General features: G+C 45.6%; 1 protein-coding gene across 4 annotated transcripts in view; it reads right to left on the bottom strand.

Moving 5' to 3' along the window:
• Nucleotides 1-24,266, bottom strand: part of ptprub (protein tyrosine phosphatase receptor type Ub) — a 253,953-nt gene that overhangs the window by 33,507 nt on the left and 196,180 nt on the right. Inside the window, exons 14-21 of one of the 4 annotated variants that reach the window (XM_086155227.1) lie at nucleotides 22,627-22,765; nucleotides 20,401-20,424; nucleotides 19,787-19,941; nucleotides 17,903-18,090; nucleotides 7,825-7,897; nucleotides 7,646-7,722; nucleotides 2,958-2,975; nucleotides 790-826 (exon numbers count right to left, since the gene is read on the bottom strand). In XM_086155227.1, coding sequence (XP_086011353.1) covers nucleotides 790-826; nucleotides 2,958-2,975; nucleotides 7,646-7,722; nucleotides 7,825-7,897; nucleotides 17,903-18,090; nucleotides 19,787-19,941; nucleotides 20,401-20,424; nucleotides 22,627-22,765 — 711 coding nt within the window. The remainder of the gene's footprint in view (nucleotides 1-789; nucleotides 827-2,957; nucleotides 2,976-7,645; nucleotides 7,723-7,824; nucleotides 7,898-17,902; nucleotides 18,091-19,786; nucleotides 19,942-20,400; nucleotides 20,425-22,626; nucleotides 22,766-24,266) is intronic. The other 3 variants (XM_086155228.1, XM_086155230.1, XM_086155231.1) reach the window with 3 other exon arrangements.

Here is a 24,266-nt window from a genome sequence, read left to right as displayed (position 1 = left end):
TTGCGAGGAGACGTGTCTTCGCATGCCGTCAATTTAGTCCATGTACTCGGGCAATGCATGCTGGGACGCACCTCATGACGGTATGCATGACTCAGAGACTTGGTATCATGTTATGATTTAATCATATCAAACTACACTGGATGTTTTTTTGATTGAGGAATAACGAGGGCAACGGGAAGGGCTTCAACCTGTGGATGTAAGACGTCAGGGTAAAAACTCAGGGGAGAGTTGCTGACTCATCGTTTCAAATTAGGAAGGTGAAACAGACCGTCATTGGAAATGCGCTGGGAGGGGATTTGCGGACTCGTTTCTTACGTGTAGGAATAAACTTTACGGCATCGGACTCTGACAGAGTCTTTCTGAGAAGACTCTTCCATCTCCGCTTCCCTGACCTGGACCTAAATGTTTTACAGAACATCATCAACAAAGAATGCTCCAAAAAAAAAAAAAACGCACGCCTTCCCGGAAAAGCGAACGTTTAGAGCTGGATTTCCGTATCGGCGGCGGAGGGGTTGGATTTCCTAGCGCCGATTTGACATTTTAGACAACGGACCGAAGCCTTTTTCTCGCTGGAACGACGCATTTAATTTTGCACGTCAGGAAAACGAGAAGCCACAACAAACGGGATTAATTACACGGCTCTTTTGAGACGTCAAACACGGCTTTCGCGGGTCGCCTCTGCGCACAGGCTAATCAGCCAGATCATCCAGGATTTATTACCTACAGAGCAAAGAGAAGACACCTTGCTTTTTGTCGTTTTTTTTTTGGTTTTCCTGCAGGGGTACTCACCCTGGGTGGCAATGAAGTGGTTGGATCGATGGTAGCCCTGGAAGAGACAAGAAGGACATGCAGATAAGTCATACGTAGGCACGACTATGTGGGAGAGTCTCGCCCTTTACCTCCAACCTTCTCTGCATTCTTTCCCCCCGTTGACCTATTCCCTTCTCAACCGCCTGGCAATCACGGCCCGTGTTTTTCGCTGCTGCCTGACCTATCGCTAACACTGTCACGCCACTGCACTCCAAGTCATCATGGGGAGTTTAAAGGGAGCGAATCCATAAAAAGAGTCGTCCCGCTCGGCATGGAAGCTTCCAGCCGTCTGACGGGACGGCGCCTGAATTCCCGTGACACTTTAATAAAGATAAGATAAAGAAAATAAAAGTGCAGACTCTTCAATTTCAGGTGTCTGATTTATTTATCGAGCTCGGGGTGCCGCCTCATAAAAAACAAATCAATTTTCGGCGAAGATGCAATATGTGGTACATCTGAGATGATGGATTCACAAGCCCGGGCGGCGTTTTTCTTCAGACACCTCGCATTATCGCCTCCCCGCCCACCTCCGCGCGTCAGAGTGGAAGCGCGCTTGAAAAAGTGAGCGGACGAACATCTCGCGCTGGTTTAACATGAACGTATGAAATCATCGTGAGCGTAGAGAATCCCGAAGATAACGTCTGACGCGTGCAGCGACGCCTTCAAAGATCCCCTATATCGAAGGACGTGACGGACTCTGAAAGAGATGGAGGTTTTCGTATGTCGGATGCGGGGTGGATGCTGATCAACAATGACATGCCCCCGCCCCACTTGGAAAAACAAGACACAAACAACAACATCAACGACAAGAACGAAAACAGAAAGGAAAACGATGAATGTCCTCTCCACGCGCAGCGAAGACATACCGAGCGCGGACACTCGAGAGACCGTTCAAAGGAAGTCCTCGTGAAAATATGCGCCGCTTATCTGACCTGAGGTGAGAAAGAGAGAGTCGCCTCTTGTTATGAAGAATAGGAAAAAAAAAATCAGCCTGAAAAAGCGTTGCTCCCGTGATGTCTTCGTCACTGCGAGAGGAGATACCGGATAGGACGACCCAACTCCCCAGTGCGTCTATGGGCTTTGGCTCGTCTACATCGAGGACGCGACCCAACTCCCCAGTGCGTCTATGGGCTTTGGCTTGTCTACATCGAGGACGCGATTAACAACATCACCCGGCGGTGACACCGGGATATTCTATATCACGAACACGAGTGAGCGACGTGTTAAGCAAAGAGGACCTCGGTTTCGTTTCGGTGCCTCCAAAGAAACGCGACTTTCCATCTTGAAACGCCGTCGGCTGTTTGTAGTCATCAATTAGCACGAAGCTGCAGAGGATGATGATGATAATGAGGAGGAGGAAGAAGAGGAGGAGGTTTTGCCACAGTGTTTTAACTCCAGAACAAGTCCACGCACGCTTTTGTTGCTAATCCGCGTTCACGCGTTGGAGAGCCCTGGCTTCGATTCGATATTAAAACCCTTTGTTATTTTCCCAGGCTGCTGTGGCGCTCCGTGATGTGTGTGTGTGTGTGGCGTTGTGTAACGGTTCGCGAACACAACCCCGTGATTCATCCCGACTCCTTCATCAGAGGACAAAGCTAAATCAGAGCGAGTCCGGGACTCACGGACGTTCGAACCGCCGCCGCCCGTGTTTCGGTTCCGTCGACGCGCCGCCGGACGAGGAGCTGATTTGTAACGGCTCCGATAAAAAGGGACAAATCCGAGCAGGAGATGGATGGCCGGTGCTGTGAGGACCTCCTATACATAATTCCTCTGACTGAACCCTATTAGCGCGAGTGGTGCCACTTCTCCCCTCTTAAGAGGGTAGAAGAGGGTTACCATGGCAACTAAACTTCCCCGAGTCCCGGCCACTTATTAGAACTAACAAAGACAGCAGGGTCCTCTGTCCGGCAAAAGGAAAACGTCTCCGGGTATCCATTTAGAATCGCGAGGTAAAAGCGGATAACCGGCTTCCTTCGGATGCAAAATAAGCTGAAACACACTGACCGAGCGCTCGTGGATAAAGGGGTCGTGGAAAGAGAGGAAGCAACCGGGGGGAAGGGAGGGGGGCGAGAACAGAAGGGATAAAAAAGTAAAAGAAAAAAATATAGAGTGATGGCAGGCAGAAGAAGTAGAGGTGAAGTACTTACTTCCCTGTTAATCCGAATCTACAGGGTCCGGGGGGTTGAGAAAATGGGGAGGGGAGTAGAAAAAGAAAACATATAGGCTAGTTAATGATAGACGTTCCCGGTAAAGAGCAGTTTTGCCAACAGACAGGTGGGAGGAGGTACATCCATGTGTGCTTTGGTGGTGAGCGAGCAGAGCGGCGGGTCAAAACTGAAGCTGCGGGGTGGCCAAGGCGGATTGCAGGATCGGACGGGGAGTTGCGCGCGAAATCATGTGATCACGCATGAGGTCTTGTCTGTGGACGCTAAGCTACCGCGTACATTAATCCTCCTCCTTCCTCTTGATGAAGCAGGCAAGCATTACAGAAGTACCCCCTGCTTGGAGCTCTCCGAGTTGCCACCGAGTTGCGAGTACGGTCCACAGCCTTCCACGTGCTAAGCTAATCCTCGTAGAGACCGCATGAAAGGGGTTCCACCCCGGGGGGTCCACGGTGCAGACTCTTCACCGTACCCCCGCAATAAACATACAAGTCCTGCCTCCGTTCGGGCAGTAAGAAGGAAAAGCAAGACGCCTGTAACTCCATCAAGCTGATAAGGAGCGGCACTGAACATGTACTACCAAGTCTCTTTACAGGTCGAAGGGACGTCAGAGGCGCGACAAATCACGGCGATTGGGTGTGATAACGCCGCGGGACCTGTACCAGCGGGAAAATATTTCACCCCCGCCCCTTCGGAGGAGCAGTTCAGGTTTACTTCCAGCGATAAAGAAGCCTCGCGGAAAAAAGGCACCAGATGGGCAGAAGGTGACGGTCATCACTTCATCATTTAATCTCACTTTCAATCTTTTAATTCTTGAATCGGTGCCGAGATGTTTTGGCCGGCGCACGTGTTTCTTATATTTTCACAGATAAGCAACCGCCTCGCCGCTAAATTAAAAAAAACCACATCAACCACACGCCCGGAATGTCAGACGTTTTCCTGGAGAGGGGCGATACGAGAAAGTAATCTCGCTCTTCTTTTCCTTCGGGGGCCACAGCCAATCATCTGCAACCATCTAACCCTTTCCTCTCACACCAGCTAACTTCACGTCCTCTTCCCCTCCGTCCATAAATCTCCTCCGTGGTCGTCCTTCAGGCCTCCAACTTCAGCATCCTTCCCCTTCCCTCCCCTGCACGTCCAAGCCACCTCCGTTTGACCTGAACTCCTCAACATCCGACACGTACCGTCCCTCGGATGGACTCGTCCCTGAGAGAACCTCCACGTTTTCGGGAACGTTTTTCTCAGGTTGCTTTCGGTCGCCCTTCAACCTCGTCGGTGGACTCCGAAGTTCTCCTGCTCTTTCTGCGTTCCCCACCCAAACAAGCGCATGTTTTAGGGCCGTCAAAAACCAGGAGTACCACGGAGTACCACGGCATTCCGGCTGAAGAAGTTGCCGTCCGCACAGGGAGACATTTTAAAACGGCGACCGAAAACGAAAGTGAAAGTTGACATGTAAACCGGAGCTTTTTCGTCTCCGCAGCTTCTGAACCTCCAGACCGTTTGTCCGGTCTCAGGTTCATCCACACCGTGAGGTTGAGATACTTTTCCTAACATCACGTCGGGGAGACGCTTTTTCTGACGTTGATGTAAACTATGGAAGCCACGGAACAACAGAGACTGCAGGGATTCGCGGGTTTTCTAGCAACAACGCCAGAACAGCTTGGATTTTTTGGAAACCTGATTGGGTTCTTTCCATGTTCTTCTCCAGGGGTTCCCTCCATGTTCTACTTCATGGGTTCTGTCCATGTTCTCCAGCTTGGGTTTTTTTTCCATGTTCTCCTTCATGGGTTCTATCCATGTTCTCCTTCATGGGTTCTATCCATGTTCTCCAGCTTGGGTTCTATCCATGTTCTCAAGCTTGGGTTCTATCCATGTTCTCCAGCTTGGGTTCTATCCATGTTCTCCAGCTTGGGTTTTTTCCATGTTCTTCTCCTTGTGTTCCCTCCATGTTCTTCTTCATGGGTTCTCTCCATTTTTTCCTGCTTTAGTTCTCTCAATGTTCTTCTCCATGGGTTTCCACCATGTTCTCCTTCATGGGTTCTGTCCATGTTCTTCTCCATGGGTTCTATCCATGTTCTCCAACTTGGGTTCTTTCCATGTTCTCCAGGTTGGGTTCTCTCCATGTTCTTCTCCATGGGTTCTGTCCATGTTCTTCTCCATGGGTTCTCTCCATGGTCTCCTGCTTGGGTTCTTTCCATGTTCTCCAGCTTGGGTTTTTTTTCCATGTTCTCCTTCATGGGTTCTATCCATGTTCTCAAGCTTGGGTTCTATCCATGTTCTCCAGCTTGGGTTCTATCCATGTTCTCCAGCTTGGGTTCTATCCATGTTCTCCAGCTTGGGTTTTTTCCATGTTCTTCTTCATGGGTTCTCTCCAATTTTTCCTGCTTTAGTTCTCTCAATGTTCTTCTCCATGGGTTTCCACCATGTTCTCCTTCATGGGTTCTGTCCATGTTCTTCTCCATGGGTTCTATCCATGTTCTCCAACTTGGGTTCTTTCCATGTTCTCCAGGTTGGGTTCTCTCCATGTTCTTCTCCATGGGTTCTCTCCATGTTCTCCAGCTTGGGTTTTTTCCATGTTCTCCTGCTTGGGTTCCCGCCATGTTTTCCCACCTCAGCTCTCTCTATGTCCTCCATGTTCTCCTCCATAGGTTCTCCCTCCATGTTCTCCTTGTTTTCCTCCCTGGATTCCCTCCTTCGTTCCCCGTGACCTCCTGCCTGGGTTCTCTCAACGTTCTCCATGTTCTCCTCCATTGGTTCTCTCCCTGTGTTCTCCCTCATGGTTTCTCTCCATGTTCTTCTCCGTCTGTTCCCTCCTTCGTCCTCCATTTTCTGCCGCCTGGTTTTCTACATGTTCTTCTCCATGGGTTCTCTTCATCTTCTCCTTCCTAGGTTCTTTCCTACGACTTGGGTTTTCACCCTGTTTTCCCACCTCAGTTCTCTATGTTCTCAACATTCTCCATCTTTTCCTGCCTGGGTTTCTCCATGTTCATCTCCATCTCCATGTTCTCCTGCCCAACTTCTCTCCACTTCTTCCCACCTGGGTTCCCTGTATGCTCTCCATCTTCTCCTACTTGGGTTTTCGACACAAAACCAACAGGTATTCTAACACCTGGTCGATTCATCCGAAGCGAATTTGGACCTTATAAAAGAGAGAGAAAAACATCCGAGAGCGAAAGGAAAGGGAAAAACTTTTCCATTAAACCGGCGGTGAAATCATGGACGTCGGTCCAGAGCCGGTTAGAAGCCATTAAGCTCGAGGGGTCGGACGGTCCGGGAGTTATTTCGCCGACACTTAAGCGACGGCGAGGCTTCCCCTCCTTCCCTTTCCCTCTCGTTCTAATGAACTCCATAAAAGCGTCTCACCCCCGGCCATTCTCTTCGGAGGAATAACAGAGGAAATAAAGTCCTGCAGTGTCAAGCATTTCCAAGATACAATTTTGTCCTTAAGGAAGAATCCCCTCCGAAATCAGAAGAGGACTCTCTCCGGGAGAGACAAAATATTATTTTAGAAATAAACGTGACCGAGGACCGAGGCGGAAAGAGGCGCGATGAAAAAAAAGACAAAAAAAATTTGAGAAAAAAGACAAAAAAAAAATCCAATGGAGATAAAGGAACGGTACCGGAGGATAGCGCTCGTTGCGATAGTTAGCAATAGCGATAGTTGACTCGCTATGGCGACCCCTGAAGGGAAAAGCCGAAAGAAAAAGAAGAAGACCGAAGGCTAGCGCTAGTTGTGATAGTTAGCAATAGCAATAGCGATAGTTGACCCGCTATGGCGACCCCTGAAGGGAAAAGCCGAAAGAAGAAGAAGAAGAAGAAGAAGACCAGAGGATAGCGCTAATCGCTAAATAGACCGAATGGGCAAACTTCTATTTTCTATGGATGGATGGGATAGCGCTATAGTTAGCAATAGCGATAGTTGACCCGCTATGGCGACCCCTGAAGGGAAAAGCCGAAAGAAGAAGAAGAAGAAAAAGAAGACCGGAGGATAGCGCTAATCGCTAAATAGACCGAAGGAGCAAACTTCTATTTTCTATGGATGGATGGGATAGCGCTATAGCTAGCAATAGCGATAGCAATAGTGATAGTTGACTCGCTATGGCGACCCCTGAAGGCAAAAGCCGAAAGAAAAAGAAGAAGAAGAAAACCGGAGGATAGCGCTAATCGCTAAATACACCGAATTGGCGAACTTCTATTTTCTATGGATGGATGGGAACACATATGGCGTGAGACACGTTTGCGACATGTACATGTACTCCGTGTGATCGGTGAGAATGTTTGCTAGCAGGGTGAACGGTGACCAAGACCCCTTCCTTCCCCCCGCTTTCCCTCCGCCGCCCCCGCAACCCATTCACAGATTGAATAACATCAATCACCTCTATTTAATTCAGAGGGATTTGGTGGCGGCTCTCGGAGCGGTTCATCTCCTGCGCGAGGCATTAAATGCGTTTATTCTGGTTTATTTTTAATAAAAGTGATAGCTCCGGGGTTCGCCCGGGGTCGGGGCATCTGGCGCGGCAATTGACGGCCGCGGCATCTGGCGGCTAAGAAGGGGGGGGGGGGGGGGGCGTCTGATTGGATGGACGCGCCCAGGTAGAAATGAGACGGAAGCGGATTGTCGGCGTCCCGTTTCAAACGGATTAAAAAAGACAAACGGACACGTATGCACTTACGTCGATGTAGTTGGCGTTGATGTAGTCCGAGTTGGGGTCTCCCAAAAGTGGGTGGAGCTTAACTCTGTGACGGTCGTCTGAGAGAATCCGAAATAAAGCGATAGAAGGGGCGGGGGATTTGACATTTTCACAATATTTGCTGTCATTTTTAAAGGTCAAAGCGTCCTCGGACGACTTACATCCCAACAAGGTGTCGTGCCTCCCTTTGGTTTTGTCCTTCTTCTTCGTGCAATCCCACCCGTCGAAGAAGCTCTGCAAAAAAAAAAAAAAAACATCGGACGGTATCAACTTGATAAAAGCCTCTCGAGCTCGAGCGACGAGCGGTTCCGGTCCTTCAAGATCGACGGGCGATTAAACACAACGGCGAGCGCGGAAAGCCTGGCGTCGAAGGCGGGCGCTTCCAGGTGTTTACGGGTCAGAAGTCGGGGCGCGTTTTTTTGCGCCTACTTTTTCAAACGTCCTGGTTATGCATTACATTACATTATATTACATTTGGCAGACGCTTTTATCCAAAGCGACTTACAATAGAGGACATAAGGACTGCAAATACACTTGCAAATACACGATGCACAGGAAATATGAGTTTTTGTTTTGTTTTTTGTTTTTTTGACAAAGACATACACAAACATACACACACACACACACACACACTGCATAGCCTAACTTGCTGCCTAACCTGATCTGGGGTATCAGCGCAGTAAAAAAGGTTATGCAGAGAAAATGTGCGCTAGTTTGCTAAATGTGACGACACGAAAGCTAACGCGGCGAGTCAGAAGGCACGCTGCCCTCGCTACCGCTTCTAATCCGGTCGCGTAAAATCAAACATCGACCAACTGCTAAGAAGCGATGCACAAACAGCTTCAAACTCCATTTGCTGACCGGCGCCGCCTTTATGTCCGCTCTATCATCACAGCTGAGGCTCTCCGAGGTGATAACGCCGGTTACAGATTGAGCGTTTGCGGAGTCGGAGAGCGATTCTCCGAATGCAGCCGAACCACAGGGGCCGTCTAAATCTCTCCAAAACGCCCAAATATTGCTCACTAATAAATGCAAAGCATCGGAAGAGCTTACACGGGGTTATTATCGGCAGGATGGAAGGGATATCGGGCTTCTTTTTTCCTTTTTTTTTTTTATGACCTGATTCCAACAGAGCCTGTTTTCATGGCAAGCAAACAAATAATGAACTGACCGAATTAGTGTGTGTGTGTGTGTGTGTGTGTGTGTGTGGGTGGGTGATTTTCATAAACAGCTTCTATGCTGTAGGGGTAACAGAAGCACCCTCGGTTACCTTGAATTAACTATTCAACCTGACTAACTAGTAGGCCTCCCATCACAGGTGCTTTGTTAATTTAGCGGTGCATTTCTGTCCATTCATATTTAGAGGGTTAATGATAAAAATGATAATAATCAGAAACAGAAAGTTCATTGATCCCCAAAAGGGAAATAGGTTTTTGTTGAAAGCAACTCCTGCTCAAAGTGGAGAAGAATCAAAATAGAACTCTATATAAAAATAACAAATAAAATAGCAATTAAGAATCAAAATCATGATAAAAGTCGGTATTTATAATAATAATATACTCACTATAATTTCCTCTTTTACCTGCATTGGGTTCTCTGAATGACTCCGCAGAAATTGTGAATGATGGAGTTAATGGCCGAATATCTGAATAATTTATACTTTATTAATCCTTCCCAGAGAAAAAAAAATAAATAAATATAAAAATTGAAAATAAAAATAATTACTACCATTAAAAATAAGCACGAATAATAATATCCTCATGATGTGTAAATGGGGGTGGAAATGGACGAATATCTGAATAATTTTTACTTTATAATCCTTCCAAGGGAAAAAATTAAAAATAAAAATAAATATATAAAAATAATTACAACTAATAAAAATAAGCACTAATAGTAATATCCCCATCTTGTGTAAATGCGGATGGAAATGGACGATTATCTAAATAATTTCTACTTTATTAATTCTTCCCGGGGACAAAAAATAAATAAATGAAAATAAATAAATAAAAATTAAAATAATTACTACCAATAAAAATAAACACTTATAGTAATATCCTCATGATGTGTAAATGCGTGTGGAAATGGATGAACATCTGAATAATTTCTACTTTATTAATCCTTCCCGCGGAAAAAAAAAAACAAAAATAAAAATAAATATATAGAAGTAATTACTACCAATAAAAATAAGCACTAATAGTAATATCCTCATGATGTTGAATGCAGGTGGAAATGGACAAACATCTGAATCATTCCTACTTTCTTAATCCTTCCCAGGGAAAAAAAATGAAACAAAAATAAATAAATGAAAATAAAAATGATTACTACCAATAAAAATAAACACTTAAAGTAATATCCTCATGATGTGTCAATGCGTGTGGAAATGGATGAACATCTGAATAATTTCCACTTTATTAATCCTTCCCGGGGAAAAAAAATAAAAATAAAAATAAATATATAAAAATAATTACTACCAATAAAAATAAGCACTAATAGTAATATCCCCATCATGTGTAAATACATGTGGAAATGGACGAATATCTGAATAAGTTCTACTTTATAATCCTTCCGAGGGAAAAAATGAAAAAAATAAATCAATGTATGAAAATAATTACTACCAATAAAAATAAGCACTAATAGTAATATCCCCATCATGTGTAAATACATGTGTAAATGGATGAATATCTGAATAATTTCTACTTTATTAATCCTTCCCAGGGAAAAAAAAAATAAAATAGGTACTTTAAATAAATCTAAGTAAGTAAAAATAAATAAAAATAAGTATTAATAGTAATATCCTCATGATGTGTGACTTTATTAATCCCTTTTGGGAAACTCCTCTGCAGTGAACCTCGATCGCTCGTCCTCCCAAAACAAAAGCCTAGTTTGCTAATAGGATGTTTGCTAACTATCGTTCCGCTCGCCCGATAAGAACGATCAGAACCAAAACTGTGGGTGAATCAGTTTGGAAATGACCAGCGGAGCAGTAATTCAGAGAGCGGGCGGAGAATCGTCCGGCCACCTGCTCAACCGCCGCCGCCGCCGAACAACAGGCACCTCCCATCCCATCATCGCCCGATCATCATCCATCTGCTTATATTTATCATCTGGCAAGCGTTTGCTCACGAACCTCCGCGGAATCGAATCGCCCGTTCGGATCCAAAAAAAAAAACAAAAAACGTGAGCGTCGGCCTATCTCCTGCGGTTTCCAGCCACTTGAGGAATTTGGTGAAACTCTGCCCAATTTAGCATGCTGAGCGGGGGGGATTACAACCCAGCACTCCCTGCTGAGAGCCAAGAACCAGCCAAATCCTGCATGGGATTACACCCTCCTCCTCTTCCTCCTCCTCCTCCTCTTCTTCTTCTTCTTCTTCACTTTTCCCACGTGCCGTCTCGTCTCCTCCTTGCCTCTTTTCACCCTCCCTTTATTTTTCCCGTCCTCGGTTCTCCCTTTTACAAGTGGAAACAAAGAGGTGAGGAGGGATGTTGAGCCGCATTTTGTAATAACGGTGCATTTTGTTATAAACGTCCAAAATGTCATAACTTTTTCATTTCATTTTGTAATAAAGCCGCATTTTGTAATAAATTTTGCCGCATAATGTAATAAGTTATTACATTTTGAGAAGATTATTACAAAATGCACTAGGAAATGTAATAACATGGAATTTATAGAATATTCTCTGTTAATGCAACCTTTGAATAGTGTACTGATAGTAATTGCTAAGTACTGCTACTAGGCTAATACACTGATACTAATATTAGGCCTAGCTTTTACAAATACTTTGAAGTAAAATAAAATACAATTAACAAACTTATGCTTTAAAATTGTTATTACATAATGCACCATGTTATTACATTTCCTAGAAAATAAAAAAGGCGCAAGTGCATTTTGTAATAATCTTCTCAATATGTAATAACTTATTACATAATGCGGCAAAATTTATTACAAAATGCGTTGGGGCAGTTTATTACGAAATGCGGCTTTATTACAAAATCAAATTTTGGACGTTTATAACAAAATGCACCGTTATTACAAAATGCGTCTCAACAAGGGGTTGTGATATACCGAAGAGAAGAGAAACAACCCAGACGTGGAATATTGATTCGAAAAAACCCTCGTTGGGGAGGATTAGCGGCGGAGGGTTGGTTAAGAGGATAACATATAAGGCGTAATATGAGATGAAAGACCAGAGCAGCCGAGTTCTGGGTATCTACGTTCACCTTCCGCGACCCCGCAAGATCCGCCGCGGGGAAAACGCCGAAGACGAAACGGCGTCTCCCGAGGGCTAATTTGATCGGATCGCGTCGAAACCCCGTTCGGAAGACGCCTCGCGGGAAGGGAATCGCCGGCAAACGTCGGGTCCGTCGTCCTCCCGAAGTTCTCCAAGTTGTGGCGGAAAGTTCCCCGTCGAACGTCTGCGCGGAGGAAAGAACCGTAGCGACAGCAGGTGCGGCGCGCCGAAGTCCCTTTACAGCTCACCGTAAATTCTTGATCAATGTTCTCTCAGAACACGGAGGATTCTTCTGGGAAATAAAGACCTACACCGACCAGAGCGGTGTAATATGATACTCCTCATCAATTTCCTTCATAATGGGGAGAGACACGCCATCAAAACACATACTCTAGCAAAGGGGTGTATTGATTTTTCGAGTGGATTGTGTTTTGCCCATGAGGGACAGTTTAATGAGTCTACAAGCAGAGTTCCAGAAGGAGGGGAGAAGAGGGGGGCGGACCGGAGACAAAAGATGTTTTCTGTTTGGTGAATGTCATCGGCCCGGGGCGACAGGGACGGACGTTTGCTGCCCCGCAAGGTGGAATCTAATGTCTGAGCCCAAATCGTCTCACTTGGGGAGTTGTGGCGCCCTGAACCGCAAGGCGTACCCATGACGGCGTACACAGTCCACTAGCTCGCGGCGAAGCTAGAAAAAACAGAAAACGGATGGTTAGCTATCGGACGTGCGTCCTCACTACGACGAGGCGCCTAGCTTTAGCCTCTGATGTATTTTCAAGAACGGGCACAAGGATAAAGCCGAAAACCTTCCGGCCTCATCTATGGGTCCACCGTTGGCTGCTACTGAAAAGGGAAATATGGAGTGGCCTTTTCAAACCGTACGTAAAAGAAGTAAAGTCAGCTTCCGATTTTGTTGGACGCAAACGGCGTAGGTTTAGTTGTACCTTGTTTGATATTTACAGCATTTTTCAGGAAAACGCTTTGCCGCAGCGGCTAACAGCGTCAAAATCTACACTATTCCTTTCTGAATCTGCTGCAAAGAAAGAAAAGAAAAACATTTACAAATCGATACATGTTTCGCATTTTTCTAGAAGGTAGATCATTTGGACTCGGCCATGGATGAGTAGCTAGCGAGTTGAAGATAGCGGCGAAGAGGAACGTCTTTGTACTCGAGGAATGATTTGAGCGAGCGCGTGGATCAAGAATAATGAATTTCCGTCGCGCGAATCGTTAGACGTTATCGACGGTTCCATCCGAGCGATAACGAAGCAGGTGGATGCATTCAGACGGGCTTCTCCCGGAACGCGGCCGTCACCGCACTTTTGCGATCCTTTGTCGTCACGGCGACGCTCATCTCATTCATCGACCCGTTTTTTTTTTTTTTTTTTTTTCGGAATTCGCGCCACCTTCGCCTTTGTGAGCTTCACAATAAACCATACCTTCTATTTACAGACACGTATCCGTACGTGCGATTTCACAACCGCCCGATCGACCGTTATTTGGTGAAAACACGGTCGAGGACTACGTTAAAAACGGCGGCGCGTTGCTTCGTTCGTCACTCGGCGAGCGCGGGCTGATGATACCTTGCGACGTAATGTGAATTATAGAGTGCTGATGTTGCACCGCGAGCCGCGGACGGGGGGTAAATACCGGTGTGGCTGCCGAGAGGATGATGTTTAGAGGTTACGGGCCGAGGCGAGCCAAGAACTCTCTTCTCTCACAATTGCCCTTCAACATCCTTTTATTTCCCTCCCTCCCACTCACTCAGGGCTCTTTTCTGCGCAACCCTGCAATCTGTTAGGGTGGGAGTGGAGGGGGCAAGATGTTTGAACTCATCAGTCCTGCCATCATGACGGAGGTCTTCTTTGGACCCAAAATGAGGGTGATTTATTCATACTCGCGGCGGCCGTATGATCCAGATGCCTTTTTAACCTCGCTAATTAATTTCAGTGGGCTGTGAGGAGGGGAAAAAAAAAAAGGGGAGGAGGACGGATGATTCCGCCCGTCGCTATCGCCGTCCAAGTCGACGGTTTTATTTGCGACGTGTGCTAAACCCGCGTGATCCGCGTAGATAATGACGGAGAAGCTGTGTAGCTTTTAAGCTAATCGTCGTCCGAATCCGCGCGACGTAAACGGCTCGAAAAAAGGATCGAATAACGTGACGTCGCGGCTCGCCGTCGAAACGCCGCCTCGCCCAAAAGCTGCTCGTCAAGCTAATCGGCCCGACGCGCTCGGTATTCTTTCTAAATTAGTACCGCGTGAGCCGTCTTTGTTCGTTTGTTGTGGCCGCGCAGAACCGGAAGGCTTCCTCCCGTCAGTAAATTGGGGATCTCATTGATCACGGACTTGCAAGGTTCTGTTTAGGTTCGGAAGCTTCTAAAAATTGCTTTCTCCATCTCATAACAACGGCGCCAATTAAGGTCGACCCGTCCGATTGAGGAAATCCAGGGGACTGAGTCGGATTCGCACCTGAGGCACCAGAAACGATTGCGAAACCTTTTTTTTTTTTTTTCCTTCTCTCATTTCAATTGCTTTTCCAAAAACAAGAATATTTTCTTGTTTGAAAAATCCCAGGAGGGACTCCCGAAACGTGCCCGGGCAGACAAACTCCGGCCTCCCGGCGGATTTGATGACTCACGCCGGATTTTAAATTGGACGCGCAAGCCGGACGATGTACAATCGGCATCGGAGGATGCAGCTCGGTGGCGCCTCGCGGCAAAAAAGGTCCTGGACTTTGGACGCCAGAGTCCAAAACCATCCAGGAGGCTCATTGGAGACCCTACATTGTCCAAAAGAACGGTTGTACGACTCTACAATCGACTCTCGCCGGATGACAGTCGGGATAGCCTCCCAACTGCGCCAATGCTAAGCTAGGGATTAGCCGTACGGATAATGGACGGATGGATCCGTGTCAAGGAAGTAGCCCAAAGAGCCCTGAGCAAACCGCAGACTAATTAATGATGAGCAAGCGAGATAAAAAAAAAAAACAAGCTTCCCTTAAAATCCAGGGTACAAAAGTCCGAGAGTCCCGTTTCCCACAAGTCGGTCGCTCTGACAAGACGAGCTTGATGTTCCTCGGCGCTAATAAGAGTCCGTGTCACTACAGGACGGGCGCTGGTGTGCTTGCGAAAGTCGTGGCCGTGCACCTCGGGGGCAAAACCGGGGAAATCACCCGCCGGTGACAGCGCCGCCCTAATTGGTGCACAACACACCTGGCGCTGCACGGGTGGCGGAGTTGTCACCGGGTCACGGCGAAAAACAAAACGAGATGCACATGCGGAGGCGGGATGGGTGAAATATGGGAAAAAATATGGGAAGGGTTCCGAAGGGACGAATTAGCAAAATCCTGCTCTAAAAAAAGTAAAGATAAAGCCCTCCACTCGACACGTTATCTGGATTTTCATCTGGTGAAGGCGGCGCTCGGGGGCCTGAAGCGAGCGGCTAAATCGATTATTTAAGCCTGGATCTCGGCCGCGGTTGACCAGAAGTTGGTCATTTTTGTTTTTTTTCCTTCTTTAATCTATTATAAAATTATCTAACATGACGGCGCTATTTGTGGACACGACTTTATTCTCCCAACTTCTGCTCGGAGTCACGGGTTCGAGCGCCCGCTGCCCCGGAACGGCGTGTTTTCTGCAAACGCTGTCAAAGACGTTTCTTTCAGGCAGCGAACGCTGCAGTCTGAGCTCCTCGCTGAGGGACCCGGTTGTTCTCCTCCTCGCAGCTGTCAGGGACGGCTTAGAAGGTAAAGTTACCCGTACGATGAAAAACAGCAACGTAGTCTCATTATATTTCGCTATTTTTCTTTAGCCAGACATGCTACGTGAATTATTCAGAGGAGCCGAACACGGCTGTCATTGGGCGACACGTCTACAGGAATATGACCACTCGTTCACGTCATATGAAGACATATAAGCATTCATTCATGAGCCACATACAGGATAAATGTACAAACATTCAGTCGTGTATATTTCATTAGCTCACCATTAGCTCACTCATTCACGCGTCATTTCGGGACATAGGAAAATTCATCCTCTCATTCATTTCATAGACAAACACCTGATAACCCTTTCATTCTCACCATTCACTTTTTCATTCAAATCATTTAGACACGTTCATTCACTCATTCATTCACACGTCAAATAGAAACATTTGTCTTCTCGTTCATTTATGAGCCATAAGTAGTTATACAACCATTCACCCATCTGTCACACATCATACAAAAACATACAACATTCATCCCCTCATTCACACGTCATTTAGAGACAAGCATTTATTCGACTGTCATATTTGAGAAATGCAAGCGTTCACCCTCTCATTCACACATCATTTAGGGACATTCATTCAGGAAAACATTCAAAGGTCGTATCAAGACGTGCAACCGTTCACTCTCTCATTCATGTCATAGACAAACAACCATTAACCCCCTTTATTCAGCACATCATCTAGAGCAGAGGTGGCAAACTCAAATACACAGCAGGCCAAAATTCAAAGCTAGGATAAAGTCGCAGGCCAACATTGATATTTATTGAAAAAAAAAATCGTCCTCCGGATATAAAATGAACGTTTTGATTTGGACCCAAAGTGAATATGGAAAAGGCAAAGCTTCATTCCGCAGGACTGTCTCAGAAAATCAGACTATTGTGATAAAGTTCTTTATCTTCTGTAATGCAATTACAAAAACAAAAATGTCATACATTCTGGATTCATTACAAATCAATCAAATATTGCAAACCTTTTTATTATTTTAATATTGCTGATTATGGCTAACATCTTAAGAAAACTCAAAAATCCCATCTCAAAATATTAGAATATCATGAAAAAGTAATTTTTGTTTTTTTAATTGTATCACAGAAGATAAAGAATTTTATCACAATATTCTAATTTTCTGAGACAGTCCTGTATACAACATATCGCTTAATATTGCACACGCGCAAAATTGAAATCCAAATTAATCAACGGCATTCATTTCTTAAATAACAATTAAATAAAACTTGTATGCCTCTTTATTTGGATCCTTACAAATTAAATTTCAACAAAAAACTTTTTTCTACAGGCTAATAATAAATGTAAAAATAAATCAATTAACTAATAATAATATCCTTCGATGAACGTGAAACCATTCAAGCCCATGTCTTGGAGTAGCAAGTAGCACCGATCTACTCCGCCTTTCATTTCGCCATTTTTCAGAGTGCTAGCACAGAGCTAGTATTAGCATAAGGTCGCTATGACAACAGAGGCGTCAGGCTTTTACGGGTGCTGTTTTGGTTTTAGCGCCACCACAACAGGTCAAATAGCTCTAATATCTCTAAATTTGTCGTGGCTTTGCGGACCAAATATTATCACACTGCGACCCAAATTTAGCCCGCGAGCCAGAGTTTGACACCTATGATCTAAAGAAATACAACCATTCACCCTCTCATTCACCTGTCGCATAAAAACATACATATGTTCAGATCTCATAGGGATATAGAGGCATCCGCCCTCTCGTTCCTAATTCGGAGAACCCTGAGGAACCCTGAGGAACCCTGAGGAACCCCACGCCGACACCCAAGAATAACTGCAGAGGCTCCTGAAACGCGAATGAACGCGTTCAGACAACCCGGTTTCTCAACCCGAGTTTAGGAAGCAACGCATTCCCGCTAGTTGTTTCCCTCCAGCCTGCTGCTGTGATATAATCATGACGCATGTTCCGGAAGGATTACGAGGGAAAACGTAATCCGTCTTCATCGAGCGCAACCTAAATGGTGGAAAACGCAATTTGCGGGGGGATCCTCGGACGATAAGCCGTGAAATATATGCTATACGCAAATGCTAATATCCTCATTTTAAACACCGATCGGATAAATCAGCCCCCTCTTGGGATCGGCCTCCGCACCGGACACCATTATTTTGTATTACCGCTAATTTCAGCGTTGTCAGATCGCGAGTCGGAGCCAGGACGGCCATCTGTGCGGCCTCATGTTGTCGTATTTAAAGAGCAGAGTGCAACCGCGGCGAGGTCCTTCACCTCGTACTCCTGCTTGAAGCCGTAGCCTTCGGCGGTCTTCATCTGGTTGATGTGCTGGAGAAGGTCGGCCACTCGAACGGCGGGGTGCAGCTGCCCGGTGTGGTAGGGGGAACCTTTGCGACCGCACTGGTGCCTCGGGGAACCTCCCAGCAGGCTGCTGGCCTCGTTCACCGAGCTCCGGGCGTCACCTGGAAAAACGGCGTGCGGTCGTGAGACGTTGCGAGAAAACCCAACAACCCCGGCCGGAGGTAACCGGAGCGAGGGATCATTACATTCTAGGCAAAGACATCCTCAAAATGAATCATATATCGACGGGAGAGGAGCCCCCGGTTTTGAGTGATAACCCGAGCTAAATTTAGAGAGCGCATCTCTCCGGCGCGCCGTGAGGCCGGCAATTTTAGCCGGGGAGTCAATATGAAAGACGCCGACTTGAATCGCAAATCATTTCTTGTGTTCTCTCTGTTTTTATTTGCAGTTTACCCAACAACCCCCCACGCCCCCTCCCGCTCAAAATATAGATGGTCGGTTAGACCGCGCCGACGCAGACGACGTGGTATTTTTCGCACTATAAGGCGCACTTAAAGTGCTTACATTTTCCGAAAAATCGGCCTTGCGCCTTGTGTACGAATTTTTTCTGAGCTTAATGACCTCCAACCGGTTCACTGCGCTCAAAAATCTGTCGAAATAGCGCAACTTTGTTCAGCGACGAAGCCGCACCGATTATCGGACTGTTCCCACCCGACACGGGGATGTTATGTTAAACTCACTACTTGGTTGGATCCAGGTGTCAACGTGAGATAAGTAATCATGTAGAGCTGGAATACAACATTGTTTCAACTTCACACTAACTTCAGGTGCTATCGCTGCTAACGATAAACTAATCCGAGAACAGGACTTGTATGCTTACCTCCAACACCTTCTGTAATAGACACATCGTTGCTCAGCTCACAATACAACATTGTTTCAACTTCACGCTAACTTCAGGTGCTATCGCTGGCAACGATCAACTAATCAGAGAACAGGACTTGTATGCTTACCTCCATTACCTTCTGTAATAGACACAATGGTGCTCTGCTCACAATACCTTGTGTTTCAACTGCACGCTAACTTCAGGTGCTATCGCTGGCAAGGATAAACTAATCCGAGAACAGTACTTGTATGTTTATGTCCACCACCTTCTGTAATAGACACAACGTTGCTCTGCTCACAATACAACGTTGTTTCAACTTCACGCTAACATCGGGTGCTATCGTTGCTAACGATAAACTAATCGGAGAACAGGACTTGTATGCTTACCTCCACCACCTTCTGTAATAGACACAACGTTGCTCTGCTCACAATACAACGTTGTTTCAACTTCACGCTAACATCGGGTGCTATCGTTGCTAACGATAAACTAATCGGAGAACAGGACTTGTATGCTTACTTCCACCACCTTCTGTAATAGACAAAACATTGCTCTGCTCAGAATACAACGTTTTTTCAACTTCACGCTAACTTCAGGTGCTATCGCTGGCAACGATAAGCTAATCAGAGAACAGGACTTGTATGCTTACCTCCACCACCTTCTGTAATAGCGGTACGTACTGTGCTTCAACTAAGAATTCAACATAAAAGAATCAATGGTACTAAAGTGGTGGAAGCAAGCAGATGAACTACGGCAAGGAATGAAGACCGAAGGAACAAAGCGAGATGGCCAAAAGTAGCGGACAAAATTGAACAGCGAGTCAACTAAAGCTCGACTTTTGTTCGTTTCGTTTGGTTCTATATATCGTATGTTTTATCCTGCGCCTCAGAGCACATCTCATGTACGAAAATAGACCCGGTCATTGTTATTGTCCGCCTCACGGTCCGAGAGCTCGGGTTCGGGTTTGTTTGTCTTACCGCGATTGCCGCAGTTGTGCGAATCCATGAAGGACAGCGCCATCCTCTCGTCCTCTTGCAACGTGCTCTGGTCGGTGAAGCTGCGCTCCATGGAGCCCAGGTGGCTCTTCTCCTGACGGTACGTGATGGGCGTCTTGTTCATGTTCACCGGTTTCCTGGAGGAGATGAACACGAAGAAGAACCGGGAAGGTAAGAAATGTAATTACGACCGACGGGCCCGGCTGAAATATGAGTCGGCCGATATCAACCTCTCACATACAGAGCCGTCTTGAGGATGTGTCGGCCGATGCGAAAACAAATCAATATTTAATATGTGAAATATCTATCCGAGATATCTGCATTCACCGCAGCCCAAAGTCTGGAACTTTAGACTGGAAGGAGACGTTCTGTTGGCATCAACGTTTTTGTCCTTGGCTGCTTCTTTTTTAAAATTTGATTGGACTTTGTGAATAAACCATCGTGACAAAAACAAACGCCAAAGGAAAAAAATAAGTAAAATAAAAAAAAAAAAAAGGCATGCAGAAGCAGTTAACGTTTCCATCTCGACGTGTGACTGGTGGCGAAGCGCGGGTATAATGGATCGTGGCGGAATGGGAAAGGAAACAATCACTTACGGATAGTAAGAGTAGTAGTCCCTTCTGGCAAGAGTGCAGGGGGTGGGAGGGGTAGCAAAGAAAAATCAGGAGAAAGAAGAGATGCAAGATGAAAGCAGCGGCCAGCTGAGAGCGGAATGCATCGATTACCGCGAAAATGAGAACCTGCACAGACCGGGCGGGCCGGACCGCCGCCGAGGAGACGTCTCGGCGCTAACGCCTCCGAGGACCGCACGCTAGCGCGCCGTTCTCTTCCGGGTGAGCGTCCAGACAGCTTAGCTTTGCAACCGTTTTGCGTTCCCAAAAGAGTTGGAGGTGGATTTTAGGGAACGGAGGAGCGGCTCAAACCCCAACTCTGCCCACGGGACAGAGTTTTTGTGGACGTTGTGCTATTTGTCCATTGTGGATGAGTAGCAGGGAGTCCGTACAGACGGTAAACTAGACAAAAAACAATTTTAAAGGAAAGGCAGAGTTGCTTGGTCTTTCTCTGGGACTCAAGGTCTGCAAAGCTGACTGCAGATCACACAGTGGCGTCATCTTCTACGCCGCGGCGTGCTCCGGCGGTCTGCCGACTGGATAAGCTCATCAGGAAGGCCGGCTCCGTTCTGGGAACTGGACTCGTTGGTGGAGGTGTCTGAGAGGAGGATGCTGAAGAAGCTGCCTGTCAACCATCGCATGCTGGACTGAAGTTCTACCAGAGCACTTTCGGCCGTGGACTGAGGCAACAGAAGGTCTTTCTTACCTGCGGCCATCAAACTATATAACTCCTCCCCTTCTCCAAGAAGGAAACCTGACAGCAACAAAATCAATATCATGGCAAAAGAATTTCCTTTGGGATGAATAAAGTTCAATTCTATTTAGGTTTTCCGACATACACTATATGACCAAAAGTATTGGCTCACCCATCGGAATAATGGGAATCAGGTGTTGCAATCACTTCCATGGTCAAGGGTGTATTAGGGGAAACAAATCCAGCAACAAATCCAGTCATGAAATTTTTTCGCTTCTCCATATCCACTTTCAGCTGTATCATAAAAACATGGAAGCATTTGGACACGCCAACAACTCAGCCAAAGTGGCCTTCAGATGAGTTGAAGAACAGTGCGCAGAGAGCTTCATAGAATGGGATTCCATGGCCGAGAGGCTGCATGAGCCAGACGTCAACAAGTGCAACGCAAAGGGTCGGACGTAGCTGTGTGAAGCATGCCGACACCTGACACTAGAGCAGTGGAGACGAGCCTCCAGAGCGACCAATCGTGCTTCTCCATCTGGCAATCTGATGAGCAAGTCTGGGTTTGGTGGTTACCGGGAGAACGGTACTTGTATGACTGCATTGTGCCAAGTGTGAACTTTGGCCCCTTCGTGCCTGTGAAGGGAACTCTGAAAGCTTCAGCATACCAAGACATCTTGGACAATTCCATCTCCCAACATGTTGGGGACAGTTTGGAGATGGACTCTTCCTTTTCCAACGAGACTGTGCACCAGTGCACAAAGTATAATCCATAAAGACATGGAGGACAGAGTCTGCTGTGGATGAACTGGACTGGAGTCCTGAACTCAACACCTTTGGGACGAATCAGAGCGGAGACTGAAAGCCAGGCCCTCTTATCCAACAAAAGGGTACTTCTGCAAGAATGGTCCAAAACTCCCATCAACACACTCCTGAACCTTGTGGATACCCTTCCCAGAAGAGTTGAAGCTGTTCCAGCTGCAGAGGGTGGACTTACTGAACCCTGCGGATCAGGAATGGGACGTCCCTTAAGTTCATGTACAAGTCAAGACGGCCGAGCGAATACTTTTGGCCACATAGCGTATCTTCTCCGAGGAGGACAGGCTCGCCGTTGTTTCGGTGTAAACAATCTACCGCAGACCTGCGGGTTCATCGTCTACTCATCTCCAAGAGCACACCTTTTCCCTCCCCATTACCATCTCATTTATGGGTCGGGCTTCCGCCTGGCGAGAGTAATTAAGTGGCTAATTGAATTGCATCCGCCTTTAATTAAACACTTCACACTCAGACACACTCAGATGGGTTCTGCTCGACGAGGGTTTGTTTGCCGGCGCCGCCGCCCGGCGCTCCCCCGGAAGAAAAAGACAACAACGCGGCGCCGCTCGGCTGTCGGTCCGGCCCGATGAGCGCGACCCTTTGACGGTTGGGTGGATTAGCGATCCGCTCCAACTCAAAACATGAGCAAAAACAATGGCGGTGATCTGAGGTGACGGCGACGAGGCGGACGGGATTTTTACCCCTTTTTGATGATGACGATGACGGCGCCCAGCAGGAGGATGAGGACCACCAGGCCGCCGGCGCACACCCCGAGGATCAGCCCCATCTCCTCCGAGTGCTGGGACACCTCCAGGGCTTTGCGGTGGTCTTTGCACGCCGCTGGAAGCAGGAAAAAAGACCTTATCAGGCGGGTAACTTGTCGCGATAAAGCCCGATTTGAAAATTCAGGAATCTCCTCAGAGATTCCCCGTCTCTGGTGATCCACCTGCTGATAAGATGATGAAAAGAGGTGAAGAAACAGGTTGGAATGGGTGGAGAAAAGTGTCAGGGGTACGATGACGTGGAAGACAGTGCATAAGAAGGGAGGATAGATGGGATGCATTATTATTATTATTAGTATTAGTCGTATTTTCCATCTATCTATCCATCTTCTAGCACCTATCCTGCACTAAGGGTCACTGTGCATGCAAATTTCAATTAAAAAAATGCATTTTAATATATAATATTGCATGCAACAAAACAAGTTCAACTCTTAGACATTAAAAAAAAGAAAGCATTATCATTATTATTAGTAGTAGTATTAGTAGTATTATCCATCTATCTATCCATCTTCTAGCACTTATCTTGCACTCAGGGTCGCAGTGCATGTCAATTTCAATTAAAAAAAATGTATTTTAATATATAATATTGCATGCAACAAAACACATGTTCAACTCTTTTTTTATTAAAAAAAAAAGATTATTATCATTATTATTATTAGTAGTATTAGTAGTATTTTCCATCTATCTATCCATCTTCTAGCACTTATCCTGCACTCAGGGTCGCTGTGCATGTCAATTTCGATTAAAAAAATGTATTTTAATATATAATATTGCATGCAACAAAACATGTTCAACTCTTTTTTTATAAAAAAAAAAAAGATTATTATCATTATTATTATTAGTAGTAGTATTAGTAGTATTTTCCATCTATCTATCCATCTCTTAGCACTTATGCTGCACTCAGGGTCGCTGTGCATGTCAATTTCGATTAAAAAAATGTATTTTAATTATAATATTGCATGCAACAAAACATGTTCAACTCTTTTTTTATTTAAAAAAAAAAAAAAAAAAATGAAAGCCAAACTTTAATTATCCAACATGCTATCATCCTTTTTACTGGCGCATGCGAAAAGAGAGCCGAAAATATTTTTAACATGCTTTATTTAGATGTTACAAGATGGGATCATGTTCGAATTTAAAATGACATTTTAAAAATGAACAAACTAAAATAGAATATTTTTCTATTAAATAATTATTAATTATTTTCAAAAGCTACGGTTGCTGACCCCCGAGACAACCGTTTCATTACCTAGAAGTTACATTAAGTCCAAATTTTTCATTTGTTTTAGTATAAAGGAGGTAAACAGGTAAATAATAAACCCTTTATATGTAATGTACTGTTCCACTAAAAAAAATACAAAAATGTTTTGTAAAATAAACATAAAAAAGAATTTAAGAGATTACACCCAAAAAAATATGTATACAAACAGAAAGAGATAAAATTTGCAAACACGCATAGCTACTGTATTCATAAAATATTGATATTATTATTTTTAATAATAATAATAATTATTACTACTATGATAATAATAACAAAAGTAATTATTATTGTCATTGAT

The sequence above is a fragment of the Fistularia commersonii genome, chromosome 11 (assembly GCF_037954325.1).
Source record: "Fistularia commersonii isolate RoL2024-O1a breed Wild chromosome 11, RoL_Fcom_v1.0, whole genome shotgun sequence".
In the NCBI taxonomy this organism is placed as follows: Eukaryota; Metazoa; Chordata; class Actinopteri; order Syngnathiformes; family Fistulariidae; genus Fistularia; species Fistularia commersonii.
This window is presented reverse-complemented; position numbering and strand designations above follow the sequence as displayed.